The 15,262-nt window shown below is 54.0% G+C and overlaps 1 protein-coding gene across 2 annotated transcripts in view; it reads right to left on the bottom strand.

Moving 5' to 3' along the window:
• The window catches only part of LOC147094612 (myc-associated zinc finger protein-like), a 49,004-nt gene extending 39,561 nt beyond the window's left edge, over window positions 1-9,443 (bottom strand). Inside the window, exons 1-2 of one of the 2 annotated variants that reach the window (XM_085974446.1) lie at window positions 9,213-9,443; window positions 2,575-3,254 (exon numbers count right to left, since the gene is read on the bottom strand). In XM_085974446.1, coding sequence (XP_085830572.1) covers window positions 2,575-3,254; window positions 9,213-9,245 — 713 coding nt within the window. In that variant the 5' untranslated portion in view covers window positions 9,246-9,443. The remainder of the gene's footprint in view (window positions 1-2,574; window positions 3,255-9,212) is intronic. The other variant, XM_085974447.1, reaches the window with a different exon arrangement.
• Between the last annotated feature and the right edge of the window lie 5,819 nt (window positions 9,444-15,262).

Raw genomic sequence — 15,262 nt, 5'->3', positions numbered from 1 at the left:
TACACTGTCCCATCAAACACTCCCAGGGCAGGTACAGCACGAGTTAGATACAGAGTAAAGCTCCCTCGACACTGTCCCATCAAACACTCCCAGGGCAGGTACAGCACGGGTTAGATATAGAGTAAAGCTCCCTCTACACTGTCCCATCAAACACTCCCAGGGCAGGTACAGCACGGGGTAGATACAGAGTAAAGCTCCCTCTACACTGTCCCATCAAACACTCCCAGGGCAGGTAGAGCACGGGGTTAGATACAGAGTAAAGCTCCCTCTACACTGTCCCATCAAACATTCCCAGGGCAGGTACAGCACGGGTTAGATGCAGAGTAAAGCTCCCTCTACACTGTCCCATCAAACACTCCCAGGGCAGGTACAGCACGGGGTTAGGTACAGAGTAAAGCTCCCTCTACACTGTCCCATCAAACACTCCCAGGGCAGGTACAGCACGGGTTAGATACAGGGTAAAGCTCCCTCTACACTGTCCCATCAAACACTCCCAGGGCAGGTACTGCACGGGTTAGATACAGAGTAAAGCTCCCTCTACAATGTCCCATCAAACACTCCCAGGGCAGGTACAGCACGGGTTAGATACAGAGTAAAGCTCCCTCTACACTGTCCCATCAAACACTCCCAGGGCAGGTACAGCACGGGTTAGATACAGAGTAAAGCTCCCTCTACACTGCCCCATCAAACACTCCCAGGGCAGGTACAGCACGGGTTAGATACAGAGTAAAGCTCCCTCTACACTGTCCCATCAAACACTCCCAGGGCAGGTACAGCACGGGTCAGATACAGAGTAAACCTCCCTCTACACTGTCCCCATCAAACACTCCCAGGGCAGGTACAGCACGGGTTAGATACAGAGTAAAGCTCCCTCTACACTGTCCCATCAAACACTCCCAGGGCAGGTACAGCACGGGTTAGATACAGAGTAAACCTCCCTCTACACTGTCCCATCAAACACTCCCAGGGCAGGTACAGCACGGGTTAGATACAGAGTAAAGCTCCCTCTACACTGCCCCATCAAACACTCCCAGGGCAGGTACAGCACGGGTTAGATACAGAGTAAAGCTCCCTCTACACTGTCCCATCAAACACTCCCAGGGCAGGTACAGCACGGGTCAGATACAGAGTAAACCTCCCTCTACACTGTCCCCATCAAACACTCCCAGGGCAGGTACAGCACGGGTTAGATACAAAGTAAAGCTCCCTCTACACTGTCCCATCAAACACTCCCAGGGCAGGTACAGCACGGTTTAGATACAGAGTAAAGCTCCCTCTACACTGTCCCATCAAACACTCCCAGGGCAGGTACAGCACGGGTTAGATACAGAGTAAAGCTCCCTCTACACTGTCCCCATCAAACTCTCCCAGGGCAGGTACAGCACGGGTTAGGTACAGAGTAAAGCTCCCTTTACACTGTCCCATCAAACACTCCCAGGGCAGGTAGCACAGGTTAGATACAGAGTAAAGCTCCCTCTACACTGTCCCATCAAACACTCCCAGGGCAGGTACAGCACAGGTTAGATACAGAGTAAAGCTCCCTCTACACTGTCCCATCAAACACTCCCAGGGCAGGTACAGCACGGTGTTAGATAGAGAGTAAAGCTCCCTCTACACTGTCCCATCAAACACTCCCAGGGCAGGTACAGCACGGTGTTAGATAGAGAGTAAGGCTCCCTCTACACTGTCCCATCAAACACTACCAGCACAAATACAGCACAGGATCGATACAGAGTAAAGCTCTCTTGAAACCACCACATAAAGCATCCACAGGGTAGGTGCAGCACCGTTTAGACAAATAGTAAAGCTCCCTCTATATGGCTTTGGGACGTCCTGAGATGGTGAAAGGGGCTTTGGGACGTCCTGAGGTGGTGAAAGGGGCTTTGGGACGTCCTGAGGTGGTGAAAGGGGCTTTGGGACGTCCTGAGGTGGTGAAAGGGGTTTTGGGACGTCACCAGGGGGCAGTAGGGCCTAGGGGACGTCACCAGGGGGCGGTGGGGCCTAGGGGACGTCACCAGGGGGCGGTGGGGCCTAGGGGACGTCACCAGGGGGCGGTGGGGCCTAGGGGACGTCACCAGGGGGCGGTGGGGCCTCGGGGACGTCACCAGGGGGCGGTGGGGCCTAGGGGACGTCACCAGGGGGCGGTGGGGCCTAGGGGACGTCACCAGGGGGCGGTGGGGCCTAGGGGACGTCACCAGGGGGCGGTGGGGCCTAGGGGACGTCACCAGGGGGCGGTGGGGCCTAGGGGACGTCACCAGGGGGCGGTGGGGCCTAGGGGACGTCACCAGGGGGCGGTGGGGCCTAGGGGACGTCACCAGGGGGCGGTGGGGCCTAGGGGACGTCACCAGGGGGCGGTGGGGCCTAGGGGACGTCACCAGGGGGCGGTGGGGCCTAGGGGACGTCACCAGGGGGCGGTGGGGCCTAGGGGACGTCACCAGGGGGCGGTGGGGCCTAGGGGACGTCACCAGGGGGCGGTGGGGCCTAGGGGACGTCGCCAGGGGGCGGTAGGTCCTAGGGGATGTCCCGAGACGGTGGGAGAGCCTGTGTTAAGGGGGACTCCGCCTGTTGCTCTACCTGGAGAAGCCCTTCCCGCAGTGGCTGCAGATGTAGGGCTTGTTGACGCCGCCCTCGTGGGAGCGCACGTGGTAGCTCATGCGGTCCTTGCGCTTGAAGCGCTGCTGGCAGACGGGACACTCGAAGGGCTTCTCGTCGGAGTGCGAGAGCTTGTGGCGGTTGAGATGGTAGACGTCGCGGAAGGCCTTGCCGCACAGCTCGCAGCTGTGGTTCTTGCGCACCCGCCGGGCGGGCGAGGGCGATGGGGCAGGGGACAGGCCGCTGCCCGCCGGCGGGGGGAGGGACTCGGCCGACCCGAGCGGCCCCCCTGCCCCGCCCACGGCGGCCATGGTCATGCTAAGCAGGGCGATGGGCACCATGGTGGGGGGGTTGGCGCTGGCAGGGAGCTGGCTGCGGCCGCCCCCCCCGGAGTGGGTGCCCTGGTGCCTTCGCAGGTTGTAGTTGTTCTTGAACTCCTTCGAGCAGAGCCGGCAGACGAAGGGCCCCTTGCTCTTGGGCTTGCTCTTGTCCGGTTCCAGGCCGGGCCGGGCCTGGGGCTGCGGGTTCTTGGGCCTCTCCGGCGGCCCCTCCGCGGCCCCGGGGGTCGAGGGCGGCCGGGCGGCTTCCTGAGACACGGAGGCGGTGGTGAGCATGGGCAGGAGGTCGGCCTGGACGCCCGGAGTCTGGTCAGCACCAGCCGTCTGCAGAGAGAGAGAGAGAGACGGGAGTTAGTGTCAGTGTGTCCCTCTATAATCCCCATTGCCACAATCGTCCCTTCAACACTGCCCCAGAGGCTCCGCCCCCCACTGTCCAAAGACGTCTTACTGCAATTATATCGGGCCCTGGTGAAACCACACCTGGAGTATTGTGTACAGTTTTGGTCTCCTCACCTAAGGAAGGATATACTTGCCATAGAGGGAGTGCGACGAAGGTTCACCAGACTGATACCTGGGATTGCAGGAATGACGTATGAGGAGAGATTGGGTCAATTGGGCTTATACTCGCCGAGGGGATCTCATTGAAACTTATAAAATTCTAACAGGACTAGACAGACTAGATGCAGGAAGGATGTTCCCGATGGCCGGGGAGTCCAAAACCAGGGGTCAAAGTCTAAGGATAAGGGGTAAGCCATTTTGGACAGAAATGAGGAGGAATTTCTTCACCCAGAGAGTGGTGAACCTGTGGAATTCTCTACCACAGAAGGCAGTGGAGGCCAGTTCATTAAATATATTCAAGAAGGAGTTGGATATATTTCTTAAGGCTAAAGGGATCAAGGGATATGGGGAGAAAGCAGGGACAGGGTACTGAATTTGGATGATCAGCCGTGATCTCATTAAATGGCGGAGCAGGCTCGAGGGGCCGAATGGCCTACTCCTGCTCCAATCTTCTATGTATCTATGTTAGAACAGATTGAGTAGACTGGGCCTATATTCTCTAGAGTTTAGAAGAATGAGAGGTGATCGGATTGAAACATACAAAATTCTTACAGGGCTCGACAGGGTAGATGCAGGGAGGATGTTTCCCCTGGCTGGGAGTCTAGACCCAGGGGTCACAGTCTCAGAATAAGGGGTCGGCCATTTAAGACTGAGATGAGGAGAAATTTCTTCATAGAATCATAACGGCACAGAAGGAGGCCATTCGGCCCATGGTGTCCGTGCCGGCTCTCTGTAGAACAATCCAGTCAGTCCCATTCCCCCGCTCTATCCCTGTAGCCCTGCACGTTTATTTCCCTCAAGTGACTATCCAGTCGCCCCTTGAAAACATTGAGTGTCTCCGCTTCCACCACTTCCGTCGGCAGCGAGTTCCAGGTCCTCACCACTCGCTGCGTAAAAAAGTTTTTCCCTCACATCCCCCCTGTATCTCTTGCCCAAAACCTTAACTCTGTGTCCCCTAGTCCTTGTACCATCAACTAGTGGGAACAGCCTTTCCCCGTCTAGCCTGTCCAAACCCGTCATAATCTTGTACACCTCTATCAAATCACCCCTCAACCTCCTTTGCGCTAATGAAAACAAATGTAAGAAGTCACACAACACCAGGTTATAGTCTAACAGTTTTATTTGAAATCACAAGCTTTCGGAGCGCTGCTCCTTCGTCAGGTGAAGTGGAGAGATGCATAAAGACACAGCTTATATAGTCAGAGAATCATGTCAGATGTTTACAGGTAATCTTTCTAACTGCCATTTATCACACCTCGGCAGAGAGATAATCACAGCAGTCAAAGGTGTGAATGGTGTCCAAACAGGTCAGTCAGGAAAACATTACATCAGAGAACAATGAGGTGGGGTCACAAGGGGTCAAATGTTGCAGATGCTGGGGTCTGTATGAAAAACAAAAAACAGACAAAAAACATTTTCTTTGCTGGAAATCACAGCAGGTCCGGCCGCATCTGTGTAGCGAGAACAAGCCAATGTCGACTCGAGTCTGGATGACCCTACGTCAGGTGGGGTTACATGTAGCGTGACATGACCCCAAGATCCCGGTTGAGGCCGTCCTCATGAGTGCAGAACTTGGCTATCAGTTTCTGCTCGACGATTTTGCGTTGTCGTGTGTCTCGAAGGCCACCTTGGAGAATGCTTACCCGAAGATCGGAGGCTGAATGTCCTTGACTGCTGAAGTGTTCCCCGACTGGGAGGGAACACTCCTGCCTGGTGATAGTTGCGCGGTGTCCGTTCATCCGTTGTCGCAGTGTCTGCATGGTCTCGCCGATGTACCGTGCTCCGGGGCATCCTTTCCTGCAACGTATGAGGTAGACAACGTTGGCCGAGTCACATGAGTATGTACCATGTACCTGGTGGGTGGTGTCCTCACGTGTGATGATGGTATCTGTGTTGATGATCTGGCATGTCTTGCAGAGGTTGCCGTGGCAGGGTTGTGTGGTGTCGTGGTCGCTGTTCTGAAAGCTGGGTAATTTGCTGTGAACGATGGTCTGTTTGAGGTTAGGCGGCTGTTTGAAGGCAAGTAGTGGAGGCGTGGGAATGGCCTTAGCGAGGTGTTCGTCGTCATCTATGACATGTTGAAGGCTGTGAAGAACATGGCGTAGTTTCGCCGCTCCGGGGAAGTACTGGACGACGAAGGGTACTCTGATGGTTGCATCGTGAGGTTGTCCGTGGGCTTGCGGTAGAGTGAAGTGCTGAGGTGTTCGTCTTTGATGGAGATTCGTGTGTCCAAGAATGAAACCGATTCTGAGGAGTAGTCCATGGTGAGTTTGATGGTGGGATGGAACTTGTTGATGTTATCGTGTAGTCTTTTCAGTGATTCTTCGCCGTGGGTCCATAGGAAGAAAATGTCGTCGATGTATCTGGTGTATAGCGTTGGTTGGAGGTCCTGTGCAGCGAAGAAGTCTTGCTCGAACTTGTGCATGAAGATGTTGGCGTATTGGGGTGCGAATTTGGTCCCCGTGGCTGTTCCGTGTGTTTGGGTAAAGAACTGGTTGTCGAAGGTGAAGACATTGTGGTCAAGGATGAAGCGGATGAGTTGTAGGATGGAGTCTGGAGATTGGCTGTTGTTGGTGTTGAGTACTGAGGCTGTCGCAGCGATGCCGTCATCGTGGGGGATACTGGTGTAGAGTGCCGAGACGGCCATCGTGGCGAGGAGTGTTCCTGGTTCAACTGGTCCGTGGGTGCTGAGTTTCTGTAAGAAGTCTGTAGTGTTGCGACAGAAGCTGGGGGTTCCCTGTACGATGGGTTTCAGGATGCCCTCGACGTATCCAGAGAGGTTCTCACACAGGGTTCCGTTGCCTGATACGATAGGACGTCCGGGTGTGTTGGCTTTGTGTATCTTTGGGAGGCAGTAGAAGTCTCCCACGCGGGGAGTACGTGGGATGAGAGCGCGTAGGATGCTTTGAAGGTCTGGATCGAAGGTCTTGATCAGTCTGTTGAGTTGGCGGGTGTGTTCTTTGGTCGGATCTGCGGGTAACTGTCGGTAGTGTTCCTGGTTGTCCAGTTGTCGGTATGCTTCTTTGCAATAGTCCGTTCTGTTCTGTATGACGATGGCGCCTCCTTCGTCTGCTGGTTTGATGACGATGTTGCGGTTGGTCTTGAGAGCGTGGATGGCGTTGCGTTGTGCTCGGGTGACATTCTGGACTGTCTTGTGAGTGCGGCTGATGAATCTGGCGTTGATGCATCTCCTGACAGCTTGAGCGTACATGTCAAGCTTAGGGCAGCGACCCTCCGGAGGGGTCCAATTTGACTCTTTCCTCTTCGGTTGCTGCACTGCGGATCCCTCTGTCTGCTGTTCCGGATCATTGGTTGTCTCATTGGGTTCGCTGCTGACATCTTGGGATTTGTGGAAGAATTCCCGGAGCCTCATTCTCCTGATGAATTCCTCTGTGTCTGCCGCGAGACCGATGGGGTCCATTTTGGTGGTGGGGCAGAAATTGAGCCCTCGGCTGAGAACTTCAATTTCGTCTGGTTGAAGGGTGTGGTCGGACATTCAGCCTCCGATCTTCAAGTCAGCATTCTCCAAGGCGGCCTTCGAGACACACAACGCAAAATCGTAGAGCAGAAACTGATAGCCAAGTTCTGCACTCATGAGGACGGCCTCAACCGGGATCTTGGGTTCATGTCACGCTACATGTAACCCCACCTGACGTAGGATCATCCAGACTCAAGTCGTCGTTGGTTTGTTCTCTCTACACAGATGCAGCCGGACATGCTATGATTTCCAGCAAAAAAAATGTTTTTTGTCTGTTTTTTGTTTTTCATACAGACCCCAGCACCTGCAACATTTTACCCCTTGTGACCCCACCTCAGATTTTTCAATATTAAAGAAATCAAGGGAGATGGAGATAGTTCAGGAAAGTGGAGATGAGGGAGATGATCAGTCATGATCGCAGTGAATGGCAGAGCAAGCTTGAAGGGCCGAATGGCCGACTCCTGCTCCTATTTCTTATTTCAAATGCTCCGCCACCACCGCTGCGCCCACCGCCCCGCCCCCACGCTCCGCTCCCGCCAACCAATGCTCCGCCACCCGCTGCCCAACACTCCACCAACCGCCGCCCAACACTCCGCCCCCGCTGCCCGGCGCTCCGCCCCCACCGCACAACGCTCCCCAACGCTCCGCCCCCAACGCCTGACGCTCCGCCCCCACCGCCCGACACTCCGCCCCCACCGCTCCGCCCCCACCGCCCGACGCTCCGCCCCCATTCTCCATGCCCCGCCTCCAGTATCTTTGGCCCTGCCTCATTGTCCCGAGGCCCCGCCCTCAGTCTCACTAGCCCTGCCCCCAGTCTCAGGCCCTGCCCCCAGTCTCACTAGCCCCGCCCCCAGTCTCACTAGCCCCGCCCCGTCTCACTAGCCACGCCCCGTCTCACTAGCCCCGCCCTGCAGTCTCACTAGCCCCGCCCCCAGTCTCACTAGCCCCGCCCCAGTCTCTCTAGCCCCGCCCCAGTCTCACTAGCCCCGCCCCCAGTCTCACTAGCCCCGACCCCCAGTCTCACTAGCCCCGCCCCCAGTCTCACTAGCCCCGCCCCGTCTCACTAGCCACGCCCCCAGTCTCACTAGCCCCGCCCCCAGTCTCACTAGCCACGCCCCCAGTCTCACTAGCCTGCCCCGTCTCACTAGCCCCGCCCTGCAGTCTCACTAGCCCCACCCCCAGTCTCACTAGCCACGCCCCGTCTCTCTAGCCCCGCCCCCAGTTTCACTAGCCCCGCCCCCAGTCTCACTAGCCCCGCCCTGCAGTCTCACTAGCCCCGCCCCCAGTCTCTAGCCCCGCCCCCAGTCTCACTAGCCCCGCCCTGCAGTCTCACTAGCCCCGCCCCCAGTCTCACTAGCCCCGCCCCAGTCTCACTAGCCCCGCCCTGCAGTCTCACTAGCCCCGCCCCAGTCTCTCTAGCCTCGCCCCCAGTCTCACTAGCCCTGCCCCCAGTCTCACTAGCCCCGCCCCCAGTCTCTCTAGCCCCGCCCCAGTCTCTCTAGCCCCGCCCTGCAGTCTCACTAGCCCCGCCCCAGTCTCTCTAGCCTCGCCCCCAGTCTCACTAGCCCTGCCCCCAGTCTCACTAGCCCCGCCCCCAGTCTCACTAGCCCCGCCCTGCAGTCTCACTAGCCCCGCCCCCAGTCTCTAGCCCCGCCCCCAGTCTCACTAGCCCCGCCCTGCAGTCTCACTAGCCCCGCCCCCAGTCTCACTAGCCCCGCCCCAGTCTCACTAGCCCCGCCCTGCAGTCTCACTAGCCCCGCCCCAGTCTCTCTAGCCTCGCCCCCAGTCTCACTAGCCCTGCCCCAGTCTCACTAGCCCCGCCCCCAGTCTCTCTAGCCCCGCCCCAGTCTCTCTAGCCCCGCCCCCAGTCTCACTAGCCCCGCCCCCAGTCTCTCTAGCCCCGCCCCCAGTCTCTCTAGCCCCGCCCCAGTCTCACTAGCCCCGCCCCAGTCTCACTAGCCCCGCCCCAGTCTCTCTAGCCCCGCCCCCAGTCTCTCTAGCCCCGCCCCCAGTCTCTCTAGCCCCGCCCCCAGTCTCTCTAGCCCCGCCCCCAGTCTCACTAGCCCCGCCCCCAGTCTCACTAGCCCCGCCCCAGTCTCACTAGCCCCGCCCCAGTCTCTCTAGCCCCGCCCCCAGTCTCTCTAGCCCCGCCCCCAGTCTCACTAGCCCCGCCCCCAGTCTCACTAGCCCCGCCCCAGTCTCACTAGCCCCGCCCCCCAGTCTCAGGCCCCGGATCTTTCTCTCACCTGGAAGATGAAGCTGCTCCAAGTGGCCTCCATGGCGGCTCCGGCTCCCCGCGGGCTCTCTCACTGTCCCCGGCCCCGCTCTGTCTCAGTGTCCCCGGCCTCAGGCTCCTCCCCCTCTCTCTCTCCCCAGGCCCCGCTCTCCCGCTCCGGGCTCCTTATTTACAACCAGCGGCCGCTCGGCGACATGGCGGCGGCAGAGAGCGGGCTGACCCCTGACCCGCTCAACCCTGACCCCGGCCCGCCCGGGCCCCGCCCCCCTCCCCCGGACCGCACCACTGCCCCAGAGAGAGGGGGGGGGGAAGGGGAGATAATAAACTACACAGAGAGAGAGAGAGAGACAGCGGGCCTGGCAGGACACCACCCACCCACCGCCTCACACCCGGCACCGCACTAACAGGGCCAGGAGCTGACTCTCCCCTCCCCGCTCCCATTGAGAGGATTCAAATCCCCGGGTTCCCCCCCCCCCACTCCCGGCACTTGGACTCGCCCAGACCCGACCATCTCCGGCCCGGTGGGGGGGATCCACAATGGGCCTGAAATCCTCCGGCACTAACCAAAGAGAGAGAGCCCGAGAGAGAGAGCCTGGAGGAGGGGATTGAATCTAATTTATCACCCGGTCACCGCCCCTCCCTGGGGGAACCACATCGGCTGTGGGAGGAGGAGGAATCAGCTCCCACACACCCCCCCCAAAACCGAATGGAACATCCCAACATCAACAACCGCCAGGACAGAAAAAAAATTCAAAAAAAAATTCAAAAAATTTCAAAAAATTCAAAAAGAAAATTCAAAAAAAAATTTAAAAATTTTTTTTTTTCTTAAATTCAATGTATCCCCACTATTTAAAAAAGGTGGTAGAGAGAACTTTTTCACAGCATTCACAGAAACCCCACAGTGCAGATAGAGGCCATTTCGGCCCATCGAGCCTGCACCGACACATATCCCACCCGATCCCCGTAATCCCTACTTATAAACACTTGGGTGTCAAAAACAAGAAGGCAGATTATTATCTGAATGGCAATAGATTGGGAGAAGGGGAAGTGCAACGAGACCTGGGTGTCCTTGTGCACCAGTCGCTGAAGGTAAGCATGCAGGTGCAGCAGGCGGTTAAGAAAGCAAATGGTATGTTGGCCTTCGTAGCGAGAGGGTTCGAGTACAGGAACAAGGATGTCTTGCTGCAGTTGTACAGGGCCTTGGTGAGACCACACCTTGAGTATTGTCTGCAGTTTTGGTCGCCTTATCTGAGGAAGGATGTTCTTGCCATGGAGGGAGTGCAGCGAAGTTTCACCAGGCTGATACCTGGGATGGCAGGAATGACGTATGAGGAGAGATTGGGTCGATTGGGCTTATACTCGCTGGAGTTTAGAAGAATGAGAGGGGATCAAAATCAAAATCAAATCAAATCAAATCAACTTTTATTGTCATTGTTAGTGCACAAGTGCAGTACAACGAAATGTAGGCTTGCGGCTCCCGAGAGTGTACATTTAGATTAAGACATTTAAACATTCAACATACATTTGGCTTGTAATACATTAACATAAACATAACCATAATAAAGTGCATTGGCAGATGTGCAGGCTTTAGAGTTTATTTGTGGAGTTCAGTAGGATGACAGCCCTGGGAAAGAAGCTGTTCCTAAATCTGGTCGTACGGGTGCGAATGCATCTGTAGCGTCTCCCAGATGGCAGGAGGGCGAACAGACTGTGGCTGGGGTGGGTAGGGTCTTTGATGATGGACCGTGACCTCCGTAAACAGCGTTTCTGGTATATGTGCTCCATGGTCGGTAGCCGGGTGCCGGTAATGCATTGGGCAGTTTTGACTACCCGCTGCAGGGCTTTCCGGTCATAGTAGCTACAGCTGCCATACCATACTGTGATACAGTTCGTCAGGATGCTCTCTATTGTGCAGCGGTAAAAGTTAGAGAGGATCAGGGGTGACAGGTTACATCCCTTCAGCCTCCTTAGGAAATATAGGCGCTGCTGGACTTTCTTAAGGCTAAAGGGATCAAGGGATATGGGGAGAAGGCAGGGACAGGGTACTGAGTTTGGATGATCAGCCATGATCTCATTGAATGGCGGAGCAGGCTCGAGGGGCCGAATGGCCAACTCCTGCTCCTATCTTCTATGTTTCTATGTAACCCTCACAACATTCAAGAAGCATTTAGATGAGCACTTGAAACGCCATAGCATACAAGGCTACGAACCAAGTGCTGGAAAGTGGGATTAGAATAGACAGGGCTTGATGGCCAGTGCAGACACGATGGGCCGAAGGGCCTCTTTCTGTGCTGTATAACTCTAAGATCAGCCGTGATCTTGTTGAATGGCGGAGCCAGCTCAAGGGGCCGAATGGCCTACTCCTGCTCCTATCTTCCGTGTTTCTATTGAATATACTCAACGACGGAGCCTCCACAGCCCTCTGGGGCAGAGAATTCCAAAGATTCACCACCCTCTGAGTGAAGAAATTCCTCCTCATCTCAGTCCTAAATGGCCGACCCCTTATCCTGAGACTGTGACCCCTGGTTCTGGACTCCCCACCCAGGGGAAAATATCCTCCCTGCATCTACCCTGTTTCAATGAGATCATCTCTCATTCTTCTAAACTCTGGAGAGTATAGGCCTAGTCTACTCAATCTCACCTCATCCCAGGAATCAGTCTGGTGAACCTTCGCTGCACTCCCTCTTTAGCAAGTATATCCTTCCTTAGGTAAGGAGACCAAAATTGTACACAATACTCCAGGTGTGGTCTCACCAGGGCCCTATATAATTGCAGTAAGACGTCTTTACTCTTATACTCAAATCCTCCTGTAATAAAGGCCAACATACCATTTGCTTTCCTACAATAGCAAAATACTGCGGATGCTGGAAATCTGAAATAAAAACAGAAAACACTGGAAAAACTCAGCAGGCCAGGACAGCATCCGCGGAGAGAGAAACAGAGTTAACGTTTCAGGTCGAAGACCCTTCGTCAGAACTGAGAAAAAAGCAGGTTTTAGGGGCTGGGAAATGGGGGAGGGGATGAAAGAACAATAGGGAAGGTCTGTGATAGGATGGAAGGCAGGAGAAGTAAACATAGAAACATAGAAGATAGGAGCAGGAGTAGGCCATTCGGCCCCTCGAGCCTGCTCCGCCATTCAATGCGATCATGGCTGATCATCCAAATTCAGTACCCTGTCCCTGCTTTCTCCCCATATCCCTTGATCCCTTTAGCCTTAAGAAATATTTCTAACTCCTTCTTGAATTATATTTAATGAATTGGCCTCTACCGCCCTCTGTGGCAGAGAATTCCACAGGTTCACCACTCTCTGGGTGAAGAAATTCCTCCTCATTTCAGTCCTAAATTGCTTACCCCTTATCCTTAGACTATGACCCCTGGTTCTGGACTCCCCGGCCATCAGAAACATCCTTTCTGCATCTAGTCTGTCCAGACCTGACAGAATTTTATAGGTTTCGATGAGATCCCCTCTCAATCTTCTAAACTCCAGTGAGTATAAGCCCAATTGACCCAATCTCTCCTCATATGTCATTCCTGCCATCCCAGGTATCAGCCTGGTGAATCTTCGCTGCACTCCCTCCATGGCAAGAACGTCCTTCCTCAGGTAAGGTGACCAAAACTGCACACAATACTCAAGGTGCGGTCTCACCAAGGCCCTGTACAACTGTCGCAAAACATCCTTGTTCCTGTACTCGAACCCTCTTGCTACGAAGGCCAACATACCATTTGCCTTCTTAACCACCTGCTGCACCTGCATGCTTACCTTCAGCGGCTGGTGCACAAGAACACCCAGGTCTCGTTGCACTTCCCCTTCTCCCAATCTATTGCCATTCAAATAATAATCTGCCTTCCTGTTTTTGCCACCAAAGTGGATAACCTCACATTTATCCACATTATACTGCATTTGCCATGTTTCTGCCCAATCACCCAACCTGTCCAAATCGTACTGGAGTCACAAAAGTGACATTAAGAGATATTGAAGGCGAGACGAGATGGTAATGGGGCAGGTTAAGAAACAAAAGATGGCTCTAGATGAGGTGTGAATGCGCTGGCAGAATGAAAGACAGCTGAGTGGGAGGGAAAAAAAAGACACAAACAAAAAATGCAGATAAAAAATATATATATGTATGATAGGGGCCGAGGTTATGATCTGAAATTGTTGAACTCGATATTGAGTCCGGAAGGCTTTAAAGTGCCTAATCGGAAGATGAGGTGCTGTTCTTCGAGTTTACGCTGAGCTTCATTGGAACAATGCAATAGGCCGAGGACAGAGAGAGATCAGAGTGGGAGTGAAGCGGAGAATTAAAGCGACAGGCGACCGGAAGCTCGGGGTCACCCTTACGGACTGAACGGAGGTGTTCCGCAAAGCGGTCGCCCAATCTGCGTTTGGTCTCCCCAATGTAGAGGAGACCGCATCGTGAGCAGTGAATACAGTATACTAGATTGCAAGAAGTACAAGTAAATCGCTGTTTCCACCTGGAAGGGGTGTTTGGGGCCCTGGACAGTGGGAAGGGGGGAGGTATAGGGACAGGTGTTGCATCTCCTGCGCTTGCACGGGAAGGTGCCTGGCGAAGGGGAAGGGATGTTGGGGGTGATAGAGGAGTGGACCAGGGTGTCTTGGAGGGAGCGGTCCCTACGGAATGCTGAAAGGGGAGGTGAGGGGAAGATGCGTTTGGTGGTGGGATCACGCTGGCGGTGGCAGAAATGGCGGAGGATGATCCGTTGAATGTGGAGGCTGGTGGGGTGAAAGGGGAACCCTATCGTGGTTCTGGAAGGGAGGGGAAGGGGTGCTTTCCTAATTGCTTGCTGTACCTGCATGTTAACTTTCAGTGATTCGTGTACAAGGACATCCAGGTTCCTCTGAACACCAACATTTCCGAATCTCTCACCATTTAAAAAATACTCTGCTTTTCTAGTTTTCCTACCAAAGTGGATAACTTCACATTTCTCCACATTATATTCCATTTGTCATGTCCTTGCCCACTCACTGAGCCTGTCTATATCCCCTTGAAGCCTCCTTGCATCCTCCTCACAACTTACATTCCCACCCAGCTTTGTATCATCAGCAAACTTGGATATATTACATTTGGTCCCCTCATCCAAATCATTGATGTAGATTGTGAATAGCTGAGGCCCAAGCACTGATCCTTGCGGTACCCCACTAGTTACAGCCTGCCAACCCAAAAATGACCCGTTTATTCCTACTCTCTGTTTTCTGTCTGTTAACCAATCCTCAATCCATGCCAGTATATTACCTCCAATCCCAAGAGCCCTAATTTTGTTTAATAACCTCTTGTGTTGCACCTTAGCGAATGCCTTCTGAAAATCCAGATACACCACATCTACTGGTTCCCCCTTATCTATTCTGCTAGTTACAACCTCAAAAACTCTCACAGATTCATCAAACATGATTTCTCTTTCATAAATCCGTGTTTACTCTGACCAGTCCTATTATTATTTTCTAAGTGCCCTGTTACCACGTCCTTAATAATAGATTCTAGCATTTTCCCTACTACTGATGTCAGGCTAACTGGTCTGTAGTTCCCCGTTTTCTCTCTCCCTCCTTTCTTAGATAGTGGGGTTACATTTGTTACCTTTCAATCCACATGAACCATTCTAGAATCTATGGAATTTTGGAAGATGACAACCAATGTATCCACCATCTCTATATCCAACTCTTTCAAAACCCTAGGATGTAGGCCATCAGGTCCAGGGGATTTATCGGCTTTCAGTCCCATTAATTTCTCCAGTACGATTTCCTTACTAATACTAATATCTTTCAGTTCCTCATCCAATACAATACAATACAATACAAATCGCTTTATTGGCATGATAAGGTACATCTTATGTTGCCAAAGCATCAAAATACATTTATGGTTTAGCACATAAATGCAGTTCTATTCATACAGTGTATAAACAGGTATATCCCTGAGTTTATAAATATACATTCGCCTTGTTTATATATATTCTTGTCTTAGTTTACTGGTTGTCCCGCTGTTCATGGCAAGCTGTAACATAGTGTGCCGCCAGTGTTACACAGCTTCTCTCCTCCCCCAGTAGGAA

Source organism: Somniosus microcephalus, unplaced genomic scaffold (genome assembly GCF_052327205.1).
Source record: "Somniosus microcephalus isolate GS21.2 unplaced genomic scaffold, FLI_Smic_1.0 unresolved_chr1, whole genome shotgun sequence".
Classification (NCBI taxonomy): domain Eukaryota; kingdom Metazoa; phylum Chordata; class Chondrichthyes; order Squaliformes; family Somniosidae; genus Somniosus; species Somniosus microcephalus.
Note: the sequence above shows the minus strand (reverse complement) of the source record. Positions and strands in the feature narration are given on the sequence as shown.